At 38.9% G+C, this 16,310-nt stretch overlaps 1 protein-coding gene across 1 annotated transcript; it reads left to right on the top strand.

The window, feature by feature from the left end:
• Positions 1–1,038: 1,038 nt before the first annotated feature.
• On the top strand, positions 1,039–9,831 carry reep2 (receptor accessory protein 2). The gene is made up of 8 exons (XM_067517743.1): positions 1,039–1,292; positions 3,176–3,248; positions 4,405–4,481; positions 6,067–6,187; positions 6,332–6,445; positions 6,532–6,712; positions 7,391–7,563; positions 7,972–9,831. The coding sequence occupies exons 1-8, from the start codon at positions 1,261–1,263 to the stop codon at positions 8,041–8,043; spliced, it is 843 nt and encodes a 280-aa protein (XP_067373844.1). The 5' UTR covers positions 1,039–1,260; the 3' UTR covers positions 8,044–9,831.
• The last annotated feature ends 6,479 nt before the right edge of the window (positions 9,832–16,310 follow it).

Genomic DNA, 16,310 nt, shown 5'->3' with positions numbered 1-16,310 from the left:
CTTCTTTTCATTATGAATTCGTATTTTATTATGATTTTTTCTCTTGGCTGCCACAGTTTGTGAGGGGATGTCAGATTCCTATTTTGTTCAAAACAGTCCAATAAAGTTAGTAATTTTACAATTATTTAAATCAGAAAAATTAAGCCTATCCAAACACTTGAGCAGAAGGATTAGGATTTGCTTTTAACAGTTATCAGTTTTCTGTCATTTGAATAATCAGTCAAGTAATTATTTCAGCACCAATCTGAACGATTTCCATATATTTAAGGCCCTGTGTGTAGTGATACATAGACATTGTTTTCATACATTACAAAAATAAATACAGTTGTTGATATCTTAAAAAGCATGCATGGAAAGATAAAAAAGGTATAATAAATAAACGGCCATAATTTTCGTGTCATCATATTTTAAAATAATCTTATATAAAACATTTTTTAAATTTTTTTTCATAAGATTTTTTTCTAACTCTTAGACATTTTCCTTCAGATTAGATTTTTATTTTAATTTGGGGTATGGTTTAATTTTTTCATACAAATTAGATTGAAATATTTATTAAAACAATGTCTGCTTACATTTTTCTTCTAGAGAAGTTGGCTTTATGTTCTGCTTTAATCGGCAAAACGGTCTTAATGGTTTAATTTACAGGTACGAACATTTACAGAAACCGTCTATAACCAACAATAACAGCAGAAACTGCTGTACTGAGCCTTTAGGTTTGTCCTGTGTGACCCAGCTTTCACTGCTCACGTTTGCTTTAGGATGTAGATCACAGAAATGGGACACCGAATGTCCTGATCCTAAGCAGGGAGGGGTGGATGGAAAAAATGAATAGTTTAAACACACACAACTATCATTTATTGTCACAATAAATTGTTTCTTGCATGTTTAGCGCCTTTAATAACAGACGCTAAGCATCAGCTCTCTGGCTTCTTTCTCATTATCGCCAATTCATTTAGCTGAATCATGTGTCCCACTGGAAAGTCTCAGCAACGACGCACACTTTTAATTTACATATTAAAATGACACATGTTTCGGCCTGTCGCTTTAAGAGCCACTGTTCGCAGCAGTGAAGAGCAGAGCAGCGCGGAAGAGCCGCATTATGTAGCACAGCCTCCGCTGCTCTTTACGTACCTGACAGCAGCCTCCTGGTCCTTATCATAGCAGATCGCATCGTGGACGGGAATGGGGGGGCACCTAGCCCGCTAGCTAACCAACTAGATTTCCTAAAAGCGGGAGGCTCACTATCGTCGGTCTATCAAGATGGTATCCTGGATTATTTCGAGGATAGTTGTGTGAGTATGGGCTGGGCTGGATCTGTTTAAACAGATCAGCGTCTCTTCCATTCATCAGCTGTCTGATGCTCAGCGCCAGCTAGCTAGGCTTCTCCTCTGCCATACGTTTTGTGTCCGTAAATAATACAGTTTCAGCAGTGTAGAACCATGCTGTGGGTAAACTCTTATCTAGACACCGTGTTCACCAGTTATCAACACAAACAGCTGCTCGGTTCCTGTAGTTAATATAATGATGCAGCACGGTCTGCATCCAGCGCTGCTAGCCGCTGCTAGCTAACGTATGCTGCTGGCTAACTATCCACCTGATATAATATGTGTTGGCACGGGAAGGCCACCCTGTTTAATATGCCAGGCTCGCTGCAGACAAGTAAACAGTCTCCAAGCTACCTTCCACGGCTTTAAAAACAACCCAGCCTGAATACTGCTGCTGTGCTGAGAATCCCAGCTCCATCTGGTAACATGAGTAGCTAAAATGTGCCCAGTCAGGAATGTGCATCTATCCATCCAGCCATCAATGACTACGCCTATGTTCAGGAACTGTCACGATAAATATAAATTACTTGTATTGTTGTAACTTTATGCCATTTTACTGCTTCGATTAAACAAGCAGCATCTGCAGTTTAGGATTCTGCTTCCACATATACACATCACATCCACACATTGTGAAGGATGACTCGACTAAACAGAGCAACTGTCATCATCCTCATCCAGACACTTCATGCACAATGCTGTTTTTATGTCAAGTGACTGCTATGAGATTTAATGGGGGGTAGTGTGTGATCAGTCTGCAGTTGTCACTTATGTGTATTTAGGCAAACCATAGTGTACTTGAAGCTTGTTAATTGTTAAATGTATAACTGATGCACCTTTGAACGTGGTGTAGTAATGTCGTTCAGTTTCATCCCCACACACATTCTCCTTGCCTTGATTACATAACTAGAGCAACAACTGCTACTGGGATGTGTTAATGGGAGACAGTATGTTTGAATATGCATTATACTAGGCCCCTGCACATCTGATACAAGATCAAACATTTCTCCTCTTTACTTCATGCTTTAAAAATGCAGCTGCGTCTTTGTTTTTGAACACGTAACCAACATATTTATTACAGAGATATTTGTCTCAATGTGAAAATAGCTGAAAAAGTAATCCCTTAACTTTATCACCGTGTTAGATACCAGAGAGGCTTTTTATGCCAAGCCTATAAACCATATCTGAGACGGGGACGCAGAGGGCATCTCCAAGGGGGGTCTACTGGCCTAGAGGCCTGCTATGAGACGCCGAAGCTTACTTACATGACTGAGCATCTCTGAGGAAAATAGATCTGCTCAGGTTGCCTGCAGCTGGGAGCACAAGCTTCATAAGGATACTTGATGTGATACATGTTCAGTGATTGGTCTAAATAAAATCTTAGACTGTCAGTGATTTACGTGTAAGCTCACAGAGAAGCTTGTGCCCATCTGAACTGTTGCTGCTGTCCCCTCACTCAGCATTCAGCACTCTGTCACATCAGCAGATGTGGTACAGGATGCTGCCAAATGCACATCAGAAACACAGCTCTGTGTGCACTGTCCCAAACTGCAACTGGACTAACACACAGTGACCCAGCCCTGTTTTTTTTTCCACTTTATCTTACTACAGTCTTCCTGAGGCAGTGACTATCAGGCCAATGTGTTTTGACAGGCCACCGGTCATCAGCTCTCTGTGACTTCACCATTCGGATCAAAAGTTGTTTGTACCTCAGCCTTCTGTTTACATAAGGCTATGGGCTAACCTGGCTTATCTGCTTTTTTATTTAATTTTTTTAAAGACGGGATGTGTTTGTTAGGTGTCAGCGTCAACACCCACACTAATTCTCCATTCTCTTCCTTTCTGTTTTGCAGCCTTGCCTTTGGGACACTCTACCCTGCCTACTCCTCATACAAGGCAGTCAAAACGAAGAATGTGAAGGAATATGTGAGTATCACAGTAGACTCTTTTTGACCTCTGACGTGTTTTGGACCTGCCATCAGTCAGGCCAACACTTCCTGTTTTTAAATCTTCCCTTGAAACACATTACTTCTCCTTGGCATTTAACTCAGTTTATTTTACTGTGTTTTTATGTTTCTTCATGTCTGTGTACACATTGGCTAACTGTTGCTTTTAAGGTGCTTTCTAAATAACATTGGCGTGGATTTAAACCAGGAGTTATTTGTATGCATTGTTGTGCTTAAGAGGAAATAAAACAGATTAGGACCTAATCTCTAGTGGGGAGTTACACTTGAAACATTTTAAATGGATGAATACATGCAATCCAGTGATGCCAGATTGAGTTATAGTTAACTAGAACACGTTGTCCTTTTTAAGGTTCTTTTGGGGGAGAACATCTTAAAATGACACAACAAATAAAGTGAGTTCAGGATGAGCTCACCATTGTCAGCAGCAGAAACCAGTATAAAAAGCAGTAGTCTCTTCCTTTCATTTCCTACATGGAGTCCTCCCTACCTCATCCCTGCGAGGGGTGACGTAAGGGGTCCAGGAGGAAATGGGAGGCATAGAAAGCAGCACTTTGGCCTTCTGCCTAGGTTTGCACTGGAAAGCAGTGTCCTCCTTGCTAGTTACCATAGCACCCCCCCTTGGTACTTACAGTCACAGAAGAAGAGAGTAAAAGAGGGAGAAATGGGGAGGCAAAAAATGGAGGACACAATTTTTAGAAATGTTTTCATTCCTTTTTTCCAAGTGTGGCTCATTTATAATAACCATTTATGTTCTTTTATACAGCTGCGAGATTGTGGCCTATCAACACTGTTAAAACATTCTATTATTTTCCAGTAGTTTCACATTTGACACGCCGATATGTTTGATTAGATGTCACCAATAAATCTATATCTTGGGGTTTCAGTTATCAAGCTGACTTTCCTGTTTTGACCCACATTTCCTTTGCCTCTGGAGGTTAACTGTGCATCCTGATGGGATCTGAAAGGACCGAAACATATGATGCATTTCTGCGCTGGCACGTCTGTGCATAGCTTATGTTTGGCTCCACGTGTCTCAGCACGTGCAGCACACACTGAACCCTGTGGGTGTTTATGTGCTATTTTCATGTTCTTCCTCTTCCCTTGTATGTGTCCAGGTGAAGTGGATGATGTACTGGATAGTATTTGCATTATTTTCCACAGCAGAGACTGTGACAGACCTGCTCTTATCATGGTAAGTAAGGAGCTGCTCATCATTTCACCCTCTTGCCCAACTAGCTTGTAATAAATAAATGACTTATACAATTTCAAAAGAAGCACTTTTGTGTCTTCACTGCTAAATGTTCTTGACATGTTGGCATCAAAAACCCACTTCACCCATTTATTTGACTTAAAATGTACAACCGCAATTCCATAAAAGTTGGGAGGATGTGTAAACCGTAAATAAAAACAGTGCAATAATTTTCAAATCTCATCAACACATATTTTATTCACAATAGGAACATAAACAACATATCAGATGTTGAAACTGAGACTGGAAAATATTAGCTCATTTTGAATTTGACAGCAACACGTCAAAAGTTGGAACAGGGTGATGTTTACCATTGTGTAGCATTCCCTCTTCTTTTAACCGTCTGTAAGCGTCTTCAGAGTGAGGAGACCAATTGCTGGAGTTTTAGGAGAGGATTGTTTCTTGACTGAAGCCGGATTCTAGCTGCTCAACTGTCCTTGGTCTTTGTTGCCAGATTTTATGTTGTGTGATGCATCAAATGTTTTCTATTGGTGAAAGTTCTGGACTGAAGGCCAGTTCAGCACCCGGACTCTTTTCCTGCAAAGCCATGTTGCTGTAATGGCTGCAGTATGTGGTTTAGCATTGTCTTGCTGAAACATGCAAGGCCTTTCCTGAAAGAGAGAAGTTGTCTGGATGGGAGCATATGTTGCTCTAAAACCTCTATGTACTTTCAACATTGATGGAGCCTTTTTAGATGTGTAAGCTGCCCACATCATAGGCACTAATGTACCCCCATACCTTCAGGGATGTAGGCTTTTCAACTGTCCGCTGATATCAAAGGCCGTCCTCCTCCTCTTTAGTCCGCAGGGCAGTGTCCATGGTTTGCAAAAACAATATTCAATATTGATTCTTCTGACCACAGAACAGTTTTCCATTTTTGCCTACATCTTGAATGAGCTTTGGCCCACAGAACATGGCAGCATTTCTGGATCGTGTTGGCTTCTGACATATGGCTTCTTCTTTGCATGATACAGCTTTAACTTACATTTGTGGATTGCACAGTGAACAGTGTTCATACAGTTATTTCTGGGAAGTGTTCCTGAGCCCATGCGGTGATGTCCAGTTGAGAATCATGCCTGTTTTAAATGCAGTGCTGCCTGAGTGCCCAAAGACCACACACATCCAGTTTTGACCAAGACCAAAGGTCCAAAGGCCCTGACCTTTGAATCTTTGCCCATCTTTACTTTTGAGAGGCTCTGCTCCGCCATGTAACGGATCTGTTGCCATTTAACCTAATTAGTTGTCAAATGCTCCTCCCTTTGTTTTTGATTTGAGGCAACTACTTTTCCAGCCTTTTGTAGCCTCGTTCCAACTTTTTTGAGATGTGTTGCTGCCATGAAATTCAAAATGAGCTAATATTTTCCATGAAATTGTAAAATGTCTGTTTCAACATCTTATGTTGTTAATGTTCTATTGTTCATAAAATATCTGTTGATGAGATTTGCACCTTTTCTGGAATTCGGTAGTATGAGAATAGTGTCTTACCTTCTCTTTGTCTGTCTCTCTTTATATCTTTTTCTTTGTGTAGGTTTCCATTTTACTTTGAGCTAAAGATTGCTTTTGTCATCTGGCTCTTGTCTCCGTATACCAAGGGCTCCAGCGTCCTCTATCGCAAGTTTGTCCACCCAACACTGTCCAACAAAGAGAAGGTAGTGGTGACCTTTTTAAACACTCTGTCTCACAGAAAGTATTTGTAATGATGATTTTTTTTTTTTCCCCGTTATGGTTTTGCCATTGTTTCCTGTCCTGTTTGCTTACAATGTCTCCTGCCTTTCCATTCACCTTTGCAAAAGGAGATAGATGAGTATATAGCACAGGCCAAAGACAGGAGTTATGAGACCATGATGAGGTTTGGAAAGAGGGGTCTTAATTTGGCTGCTAATGCTGCTGTCACTGCAGCCACCAAAGTAAGTGTGTGTCCTCTGAAGTTAGATGCTACCATGATGACACATGGGGTCTCCAGATATGTAATATGTTTGTGTGTGATGCGCAGGGGCAGGGTGTGCTGTCAGACAAGCTGCGGAGTTTCAGCATGCAGGATCTGACTCTCATCAACGCAGAGGATGAGCTGGCTCTACACTCTTCAGATGCCCGCATGAGAAGGGATACTATGGATGAGATGACCTCAGGGGCCAGCACACTGCCCCGGGCCAAGAGCAGTGCTGCACGGCAAAGTAAGGCCACAGAACATACACATCTGACCTGGAGTCATAAATACACGCATACATGTTATTTATCCAGTTTGTTAACGGGAGTCTAGAGTGTCACTCAGAGGACTTTGGCGTTTAGTAGCGCATGACTGGGGTAGTACAGGTTGGTGCTTTCGTCCCCTTTTATATCATTGGTAAATGTTTAAAACTTTAAAAGATCTGGATTTCAACTGATCAAATCAAAGTATTTACTGTCATGTGCACAGTGAGGAAAACATGTTTCCATGTACAATGAAATTCTTTCTTTGCTGTCCACAGTGAATGCAAAAATACAAGCAGTTAAAAGAAAAATTATAAACTAGATATACTAGTAGGAATAAGAATAGAAATAGCTGCTGCTCATGTAGTGTTTGGTTTGAATGCACTGACACAGATGAACCTTAGGTGATGCTGTCTGGATTTGTATTAATGCAGCATATTTTTCTACAAAGACACTTTAATTGTGGCTGTTTAGTATCACCTTTATTATACAGCCAACACCCAACTTTAAAATGTGGAAACAGAGTGTATTCTGAAATTTGACCCTTGTATGAAATACAGAATGCTGCAACACTTGCTCTTGGAATTTGTTTTCACTCAGTATCTCTTTGAATGACCACTAGTCTTTAAAAAAATTCAATTTTTTTTCTCCTAATGTTGCAGCTCGGTCTTTGGCAGTCACATCTCTTGCTGATGACACTTCATCCCAACATGGCTCTGACCAGTCAGACACAAGGACTGAACACTCTGATGAAGATGTGGCAGACAAAGTCCCCAAACGCACCACCAGTGTTAAGGCAGCAAAGAAACCGGCTGCTGCTGCTGCAAAGACCGACGTAAGTCCCGTGTGTGGATAGTGTCCATCAATCAAGTTTTTAAATAGGCTTTTTAGAGATAATATAACAATATTTATTTTTTTAAGTAAAAGTAAAATTTTGGAATGAAGCTAATTATAGGAGTCATTTACTGATGACACATTAAAATCCTAGTTTAACATGTTGCTGACATTATTACTAAACACATTTTGCATGGGAACATCATTTAGTCACAAACTGAGTTGTTGGCCTCATGATGGTGCTAGAGGAAAAAGAACAGCTTCCTCAGGGTTGTTGCAAATCATCCTGAGGGCATTATGATCCATACTAAATGCATTAGTCATTCCAAAAATACTGTTTTAATGTCAAAGTGAACTACTCGACCATTCCCTGACTTAACTGTTTCTCTTTATTTTCTCCTTCCACAAGGCTCAAACCAAGACAGCGAAGAAGCCAGCAAAGAAAAAGACCACATCTAATAATGCTGAGACACCACCTTGAAGTCTGCGGACATCACATCCACCTGCCTATACTCTCTCCACCCAAGGCCTGCAGGCCCTTCCTCTGTTTTGCCTTCACATAGACACATGCAAATGGATATAAATCAAGCACCAGAAGTGTGTCACTTGTTCTGGTTTTTATAGCAAAGTGCACATTTAAATTTTAGTTGTACGTGGCCGCCTTTCAGTTGGGTACAATTATTTTATATTTACTGAGGTGTTATCTATTTTGTCCCATTCTGATTTGGCTTTGCCATATTTCTTTTAAACTGTAGAAGGTTAGTAATTAACTCAAAAAACATTAGTTTGTGCTTTAACCTATAGCCTGATAGTAGTAGAACATGGTGATTATGTGCAAGTTTCCTGTTTCACTAATTTGGGTTTCCTCTCTGTCCTCCGGGCTGCTCCTACATGTTCCAGTTGACAAATATAAATACTTTTTCTGGCCACAACTATGTGCTCATCTTGACCTGGCTGGGATGGTAGAAAATTTCAGAAAGAGATGACTTTGGAGCACGTTACACCTGAGGTTTTTTTTGTTGTGGTTTTGTTTTTTGTTTTTGTTTTTTTTAGATCAACTTCAAGGATAGTTGGACATATTAATAACTGTTTAAGACCCCATAGTTCTCAGCAGCTACCCTTTATGTCTTTGCCTATAACAGTCCGATTTTACAGAACTTGTGTTCTAGTTTGTGTTGGTTTTCAGTTTTATCTGCATTTTACCTTCTGACAGGTTTTACACCTCAGCTTGTAGAAGAGTTAAAGCTTCCCCTCTGTCCTTTGAGTGAGTCTGGCTCTGCTACGTACAGGTCTCACTTCTGATAAATTGTTTTGCTTGTGACTTTGACATCATGTACAGTACTATGGAAGGTGTTTTGTGAGTGTTGGCAATATTATTCCTCATCTAGACATCACTTAAGCTGTTTTTGTTCATAATCATTTATTTATTACCTCTTGGTTTTGTCTACTTCTGTTCATGTGATTTTGATTTTAAGTATAAACCAGTAGGGGGAGACCAAGCCCATCTCAATTGCTGATAAACCTAGTGAACATGTAAACAATGTAAATAATAATCTTAACTGTATATAAAGTACAAGCTTGCTTGCCTTATACATTCTCTGGGCTGAAATGAATTTAGTCATTTAATTATTTGTGCTTTTTATTTTTGTGTTCTGAAACTCAAAGTTTAGATTTTCTTTTTTGTTAAAATATATATTTATTTTTTACTTGTTTGGTTCACTTTTTCTGTCCGTTCTTGTTAATACATTTTAACTCCTTTTATCATAAAGTAGGAAATCTACAGACTAAGTCTAAACTGATGTTTGCAATTTCAGTTTAATTTGTTCTGTAGTGTTCATAAAGTATTTCGTTTAACTTAATGTTTGCACTGAAACAAAAGGATGGCACATAATTAACACATTCTGTCTTAAGATACAACTTTAATTTTTTAAAATCTTGTTTATATTTTTTATTTAATGTTGATTTATTTCTGTTTAGGTCAATATTGTATACAGGGATGACCCTTAGTATATTGTTTGTGCCAATTCTCAAAGCTCCATGTCAAAATGATTACAGTCCATGTGCTGGGACAGTGGTATCTAACAGGTCATGTATCAGTAATAAACTACTAATAAAATGTTAATGTCTTTTAAAGAGTTGTAACCAAATGTACTTTACAGTATTGTTTAAATTCAGTTTCACCAAGGACAGTGATTTAAATTTTTCTCAGTTGTGTTTTTTTTATGAAATATTAAAGCCACAATGCACCACTTAGGTAGTTCTAACATGAGACACTGAATCAATCTATCTGCTTATTCCAGCTCTCCCTCTTCTTGCTCTGAGTTTTGCTTTACCCTCCACAATGCTTTGCAGAGCTCTTCAGGTCATAGGAGTGTTACATGTTGTAAATGCTTTTAGAAGCAAATATTTTTGTACTGCTGCCAGTACTGCTAAGTGAGACTGTCACTGTAGGTGAAGGTGGTGAGGCCAGCAACCACATCCACTGTCAATGCCACTCTACCTGTGTTTTTTTTTTTTAAATCACCTAAACTTAAACTTTTTCTGTTTTCAAAAGCTATCCAAACTATCCGACCACTGGCACATTCAGAAGATGATCAGCAGACAACGGAGTCACTAATAATTTTCAAACACTGGTGACAACACGAACACTGGTGGGGAAGGTTTAAAGTCGATCACTCTTTTGTCAGTCATGACTGAGGGCACCACTCAGATCAGAAATAAATATTTTATCTTGAATGCTTTTAAATATTTGTAAATCCCTAATTATGATACTCCAATACTGTAAAAGAACATTACAACGATTTCTGTTGGTTCAGATTACATCATTCACTAGGAATCAGATTGGCTTCATATTTAGAGAGACACAGGTGGCATGATTTATTTTTTTATATTCACTTGTATTATCCTTTTACTTTATTACTGAACCGGTAATAAACCAGACACCTTTATGAAACAATATTAAATATTTGTAGAAAAACTTAATATTTATCTCATAATTATCTCCAAATAACTATTATACTTGAATACATCCATAGTATTTACAGCAGAGCTTAAATGTACTGAGTGTGCAGAATACTAATAACACAGAGGATTGCCTGTGTAGTAACAGTACTCTGTGTTTCCAAACCTAAATCCCATGCTGCCTGGTGTAATAGTTACTGTTTTATCCATTGCTGTTGTGGATATTGTTAAATTTTGACATAATGTATCTATTTACTTTTAGAAGTGTCACTCGGAGAAGGCTGTGATATTTGACGACTTCTGCCACTCCACCTGCTGCTGGTGCTGCTGGTGCTGCTGCTGCTGCTTCTGGACAGTTCAGCACAGACTTCCAGATCCCCATGGAGAGTACAGGGGCTCCTTCTGGCAAGGGTGCAATATCCTGTAAATGTTTTTTTGAAGGAGATAGAGTCTAATTTTATAAATAATAAATGTTTATCATTTATCTACAATAATGTCTGTTTACTACAGCATTTTTGATTTAATCAATGCAAAAGACATGTGTCTTATGATGTTACACTATTTACATTACTACAAGATGCTAATTGATAACCATTGGTTGAGCATGTAGAGCAAAGACCAACATTTCCACGTAATGCAAAATATTCAAAAGCTGGATTCATGGTCACTGTAGAAAAGGGTCCCACAACCCAGGGCGCCCTAAAATTATGTCGTCCTAGCCAGCGCGAGGGTCCTGTGTGGGCCTGCTGCATGTCAGTCATTTTTGGAAACTCCTTTTTTTTGATGATGGCTCCCTGGTTGGAATGAACCCCAGTTCATCTTTGTTCCCCTTCTTTCCCTGCCTTCTTTCAAGGCACACTAGTAATATGATAACTAGTTTGAGTCCATAGGCCAACACGACATTAAAGCAAAAAGAACTCAGCGCTCGTGTTGTACAGAATGACACACAGAAACTATAACGTTTGGAGAATAGTTTTGTCAATAGCGCACAGACACCCAGTGCTTGTATATGTGAATAAGACATGAAAGAGCACGATTGTTTGCATTTTACCAGCTTAGAAATATTGTGTTTGATATTTGTGACTTTGGTGAACATCAGATCACATTTTATGACCAGTTTGTTTTCTTCTGGTTGTAAATAGACTTTATTGCCATTGGCACAGAAACAGCATAGTACAGATTCATTGGCATTCTTTTGCATTTTCTATCAAACTTAAGGAAGGTTAAAAAAAAAACATTTAAAATGATTTGTACAATTTTACACGGTATTCCAGTGTTATGCAAAATGTTTGCATGCCTGACAAGAATTGCGTCCCCCAACCGTAGCCTAACCCCGACCTAACCCTAATAACCCAGGGGAGCGGCCAACAGGAACCCAGATTTAAGCATATGGGCACATAATTCTCGGCAGACATGCATAAATCTGCACCGGTGCTCGCGTAGTGACGATAGCTGTTGAAAACAGGAAAGGTTTAAGTTTACCACAGATGGTAATAGAAAACGGGTAAAGTGGCATCGACAGTGGTTGTGGTTGCTGCCCTCACCATCAGTCGTAACTTCAAGCAACGAACGATGCATTCGGAAGACCGAGATCAGTTAATATGTCCGTCTTCCGACGGGGGAGGGGCGGGAGGACGAGACCTGGAGCTCGTACTTTCTCAAATCCTCAAGTGAAGTCAACCCACTTGTCAAAATTACCAACCTTGGCATGAGCACAAAATGTGACGTCATTTACTGATTCATTTTTTACTCATTAAAAAGATCATTTAAATTACAACCTAATAAAATGTAAATTTTATATTTAAATTGAATTTTAAAAGACATTTTAAATAAAAAAAACTAAATTTTGTAATTAAAAATGGTAAATGTCAGTTTTTAGCAATACTCCAAAGAGCAACGAGATAATTCTCCATTAGAGTAACGACAGTTAATGTACTTCGTTTCCTACCGCAATAATTCTCCACCTCTCAATCAGAAAAACCAAGTATTAAACTGTTCGGTTCCACATCATTATAGAGAATATGCCAGAGATCCGCATTCATACTGGACCAATGCTCTCTACTGCCACCATCTGCTGAATTGTGGAATAGCATTATAGAATTGGCACCACAGATTATACTTTTTGTTTATATTTGTGTTTTTGATTTTATATTTAGAAATGTCGGAGACCAAACTGCTAGACGATATTCACTTCAGGACCAAAAATAACATAAATATACTTGATATCAACAATGATAAACAAAAAAATCTGCTTAACTCTGATAGTGGACAAACTAACAAAATTATGACACACAACATAAATGAAGAAGAACTTGACACTGACGACAGTCGAAACTTTAAGGGGTACAGACTGTCAAAAATCAAAAACTGTTTTTACTTTTTACACAAGGTGAATGAGGTTGTTTTGAAAATTCTGTTGTTACATGATAGTTGGAAAATTTCAGCATCCTGTCAAGACAAAACAGAAATATTTACTTGTATAAAGGAAATATTATCCAATAAGGCAGCAGTAGACACCGATAATGTTGTGTGTCTGGATCCAATGTGGCTGCCTTTCATAAACTCTTTATGAACAGAAGAAGGTGAGAGATGCAAACAATCTGCGTTTTCCATTGTTCTCATGAAAGATGGTAACAACACGATTTTTCAAGACGTTTATCCCGTTCACCAAAACAAGCAAAGAAAGCCTGACGCTCTGAGCGACCAACAAGAGCAAAGTGGAAAAACATCCCACTGTGATGAAATTTTAATTGAACAGCTGGATGATTTTCTACTCATTAATGGAACAAAGGTGGAACGGATTTTAATGTATACATATAATAGCCCATGCTTGAAAAGAGAAGACAAAACTGTCCCTTGCATGTTTAAGCTTTTATCCACAATTTACGATTGGCATAAAAACTATGCATTCATTACTGATGTGGCATTTACAAAAAACTGGGGACTGAGTGGTCCAAATTATTTTAAAAGTCTCCCTTATTCCACCATCTCATGTCCCAGCAGCATTTTTCATTCATATATTGAAAAATGCAAAGTTATTCCTTTCAAGCTGGATCGTAAAACACTGGGGTCCATTTTTAAGACGAGTAAAATCTTCAACACACTGAAAGAGGTTAAAAATAAGAAACAACTCCACGAACATATTCAGTCTGCTCTAAGATCTCTGAAGGCACTGACAGAAGATTCATCTGGTCCATGTCAGAACCACCTGGATTCTGGAACCCAAATGATTACTTCGTTCACATTCCTCTCCGAAGCACATCCTAAAGTTTGTGAAATCTTGCAGAGGGGGTGGAACGAACTGGTCGACAAGAGTTCAGTGATACCCATCAGAAAATATATCACTGAAGAATTCAACCGTGCAGTTGTGGATCTTTTTAGAGAGGAGTTAAAGTCATCTCTGGAGAACAGCAGCCCAATGCGGCTTCACCGTGTTCATCGAATGCGGTTGTCTGATGAATTCATCCATCCGCTATCCTGACCGCTTATCCTGTTAAGGGTCGCTGGGGTGCTGAAGTCTCTCCCTGCCCATCACCATCAAGAGGACTGAGGTGTAACAGGCTAACAGCTACAAGTTTGTGGCTCTTCAGATCACAGAAAAGCTAAGCTGGGCTAAAAACACCATGGCAATAGTAAAGAAAATGCAGCAGCGACTCTATTTCATCGGGTCGCTAATAAAGGCCGGAACCAGACGTCAGCCCCTCACCCAGGACTCGTTAAAAGAACCCTCACCAGTGGTGTCATCGTGGGGTTTGGAAACCCCAAATAGGCTGAGAAGAAATTTCTTCAAAGAGTCATCAAGACTGCAGAGAACATCATTGGCTTGGACCTCACCTTCATGGATTTACTGTACAAATAATACTCGTTTTTAAATGGTTTTGTTTACCTTCATTGACTTTGAGAGAAAATACACAAGAATGCCAATGAATCTGTACTATGCTGTTTCTGTGCATATGGCAATAAAGTCTATTTACAACCACAAGAAAACAAACTGGTCATAAAATGTGATCTTATGTTCACCAAAGTCACAAATATCAAACACAATGTTTCTAAGCTGGTAAAATGCAAACAACCATGCTCTCTCATGTCTCTATGGAACACACAGTGATGATGGAAAACGTAATGGCAACACTTAGCTTCTGATGTCACTAAAAATCACCTGGAGCCAGGTGTTGGAAAACCTGGAGTCCAATTGATAAATCAACAATGGAGGTGTGGTTTAGGACTAATTTCAATTATACAAGCACTGGGTGTCTGTGCGCTATTGACAAAACTATTCTCCAAACGTTATAGTTTCTGTGTGTAATTCTCTACAACACGAGCGCTGAGTTCTTTTTGCTTTAATGTCGTGTTGGCCTATGGACTCAAATTAGTTATAATATTACTAGTGTGCCTTGAAAGGAGGCAGAGAAAGAAGGGGAACGAGGATGAACTGGGGTTCATTCCAACTAGGGAGCCAATCATCAAAAATTTTGAAAAGAGTTTCTAAAAATGACTGACATGCAGCAGGCCCACACAGGACCCTCGCGCTGGCTAGGACGACATCATTTTAGGGCGCCCTGGGTTGTGGGACCCTTTCCACAGTGACCATGAATCCAGCTCTTGAATATTTTGCATTACGTGGAAAAGTTTGTCTTTGCTCTACATGCTCAACCAATGGTTATCAATTAGCATCTTGTAGTAATGTAAATAGTGTAACATCATAAGACACATGTCTTTTGCATTGATTAAATCAAAAATGCTGTAGTAAACAGACATTATTGTAGATAAATGATAGACATTTATTATTTATAAAATTAGATTCTATCTCCTTCAAAAAAACACTTACAGGATATTTCACCCTTGCCAGAAGGAGCCCCTGTACTCTCCATGGGGATCTGGAAGTCTGTGCTTAACTGTCCAGAAGCAACAGCAGCAGCACCAGCAGCACCAGCAGCAGGTGGAGTGGCAGAAGTCGTCAAAAATCACAGCCTTCTCCGAGTGACACTTCTAAAAGTAAATAGATACATAATGTCAAAATGTAACAATATCCACAACAACAATGGATAAAACAGTAACTATTACACCAGGCAGCATGGGATTTAGGTTTGGAAACACAGAGTACTGTTAATACACAGGCAATCCTCTGTGTTATTAGTATTCTGCACACTCAGTACATTTAAGCTCTGCTCTAAATACTCTGGATGTATTCAAGTATAATAGTTATTTGGAGATAATTATGTGAAGTTTTTCTACAAATATTTAATATTGTTTTATAAAGGTGTCTGGTTTATTACCGGTTCATTAATAAAGTAAAAGGATAATACAAGTGAATATAAAAAAATAAATAATGCCACTAGTGAATCATGAAATGTGAACTAACAGAAATCGTTTTAATGCTCTTTTAGAATATTGGAGTATCACGAATAAGGATTTACAGATATTTACTGTTAATATTAACAATATTAACTAATTGTTTTATAACCATTCAAAAAACATAAAATGAATAATTTATTTCTGATCTGTGGGGACACCCTGGTGCCACTTGTCAATTTTGACTCAGTCAAGTGTAGTTGTGACAGAAATATGGTGAGATTTTGCACGCCTGCCGAAAATGATGTGCATATATGTGCCCATATGCTTAAATCTGGGTTCCTGTAGGGAGCTGCCCTGGGTTATTAGGGTTAGGTCGGGGTTAGGCTACGGTTGGGTGACACAATTCTCGTCAGGCATGCAAACATTTGCAAAACACCGGAATACCGTGTAAAATTGTACAAATAATCATTTTAAATTCACAAGAATGCCAAT

The sequence above is a fragment of the Channa argus genome, chromosome 10 (assembly GCF_033026475.1).
Source record: "Channa argus isolate prfri chromosome 10, Channa argus male v1.0, whole genome shotgun sequence".
NCBI classification, from domain to species: Eukaryota; Metazoa; Chordata; class Actinopteri; order Anabantiformes; family Channidae; genus Channa; species Channa argus.
Note: the sequence above shows the minus strand (reverse complement) of the source record. Positions and strands in the feature narration are given on the sequence as shown.

Bases quoted from the DNA above. Each gene is read 5' to 3' on its own strand.
- reep2 (XM_067517743.1), top strand. From the start codon at position 1,261: ATGGTATCCTGGATTATTTCGAGGATAGTTGT. The intron at 1,293-3,175 runs GTGAGTATGGGC...TCTGTTTTGCAG, and splicing joins ATTATTTCGAGGATAGTTGT to CCTTGCCTTTGGGACACTCT. The intron at 3,249-4,404 runs GTGAGTATCACA...GTATGTGTCCAG, and splicing joins CGAAGAATGTGAAGGAATAT to GTGAAGTGGATGATGTACTG.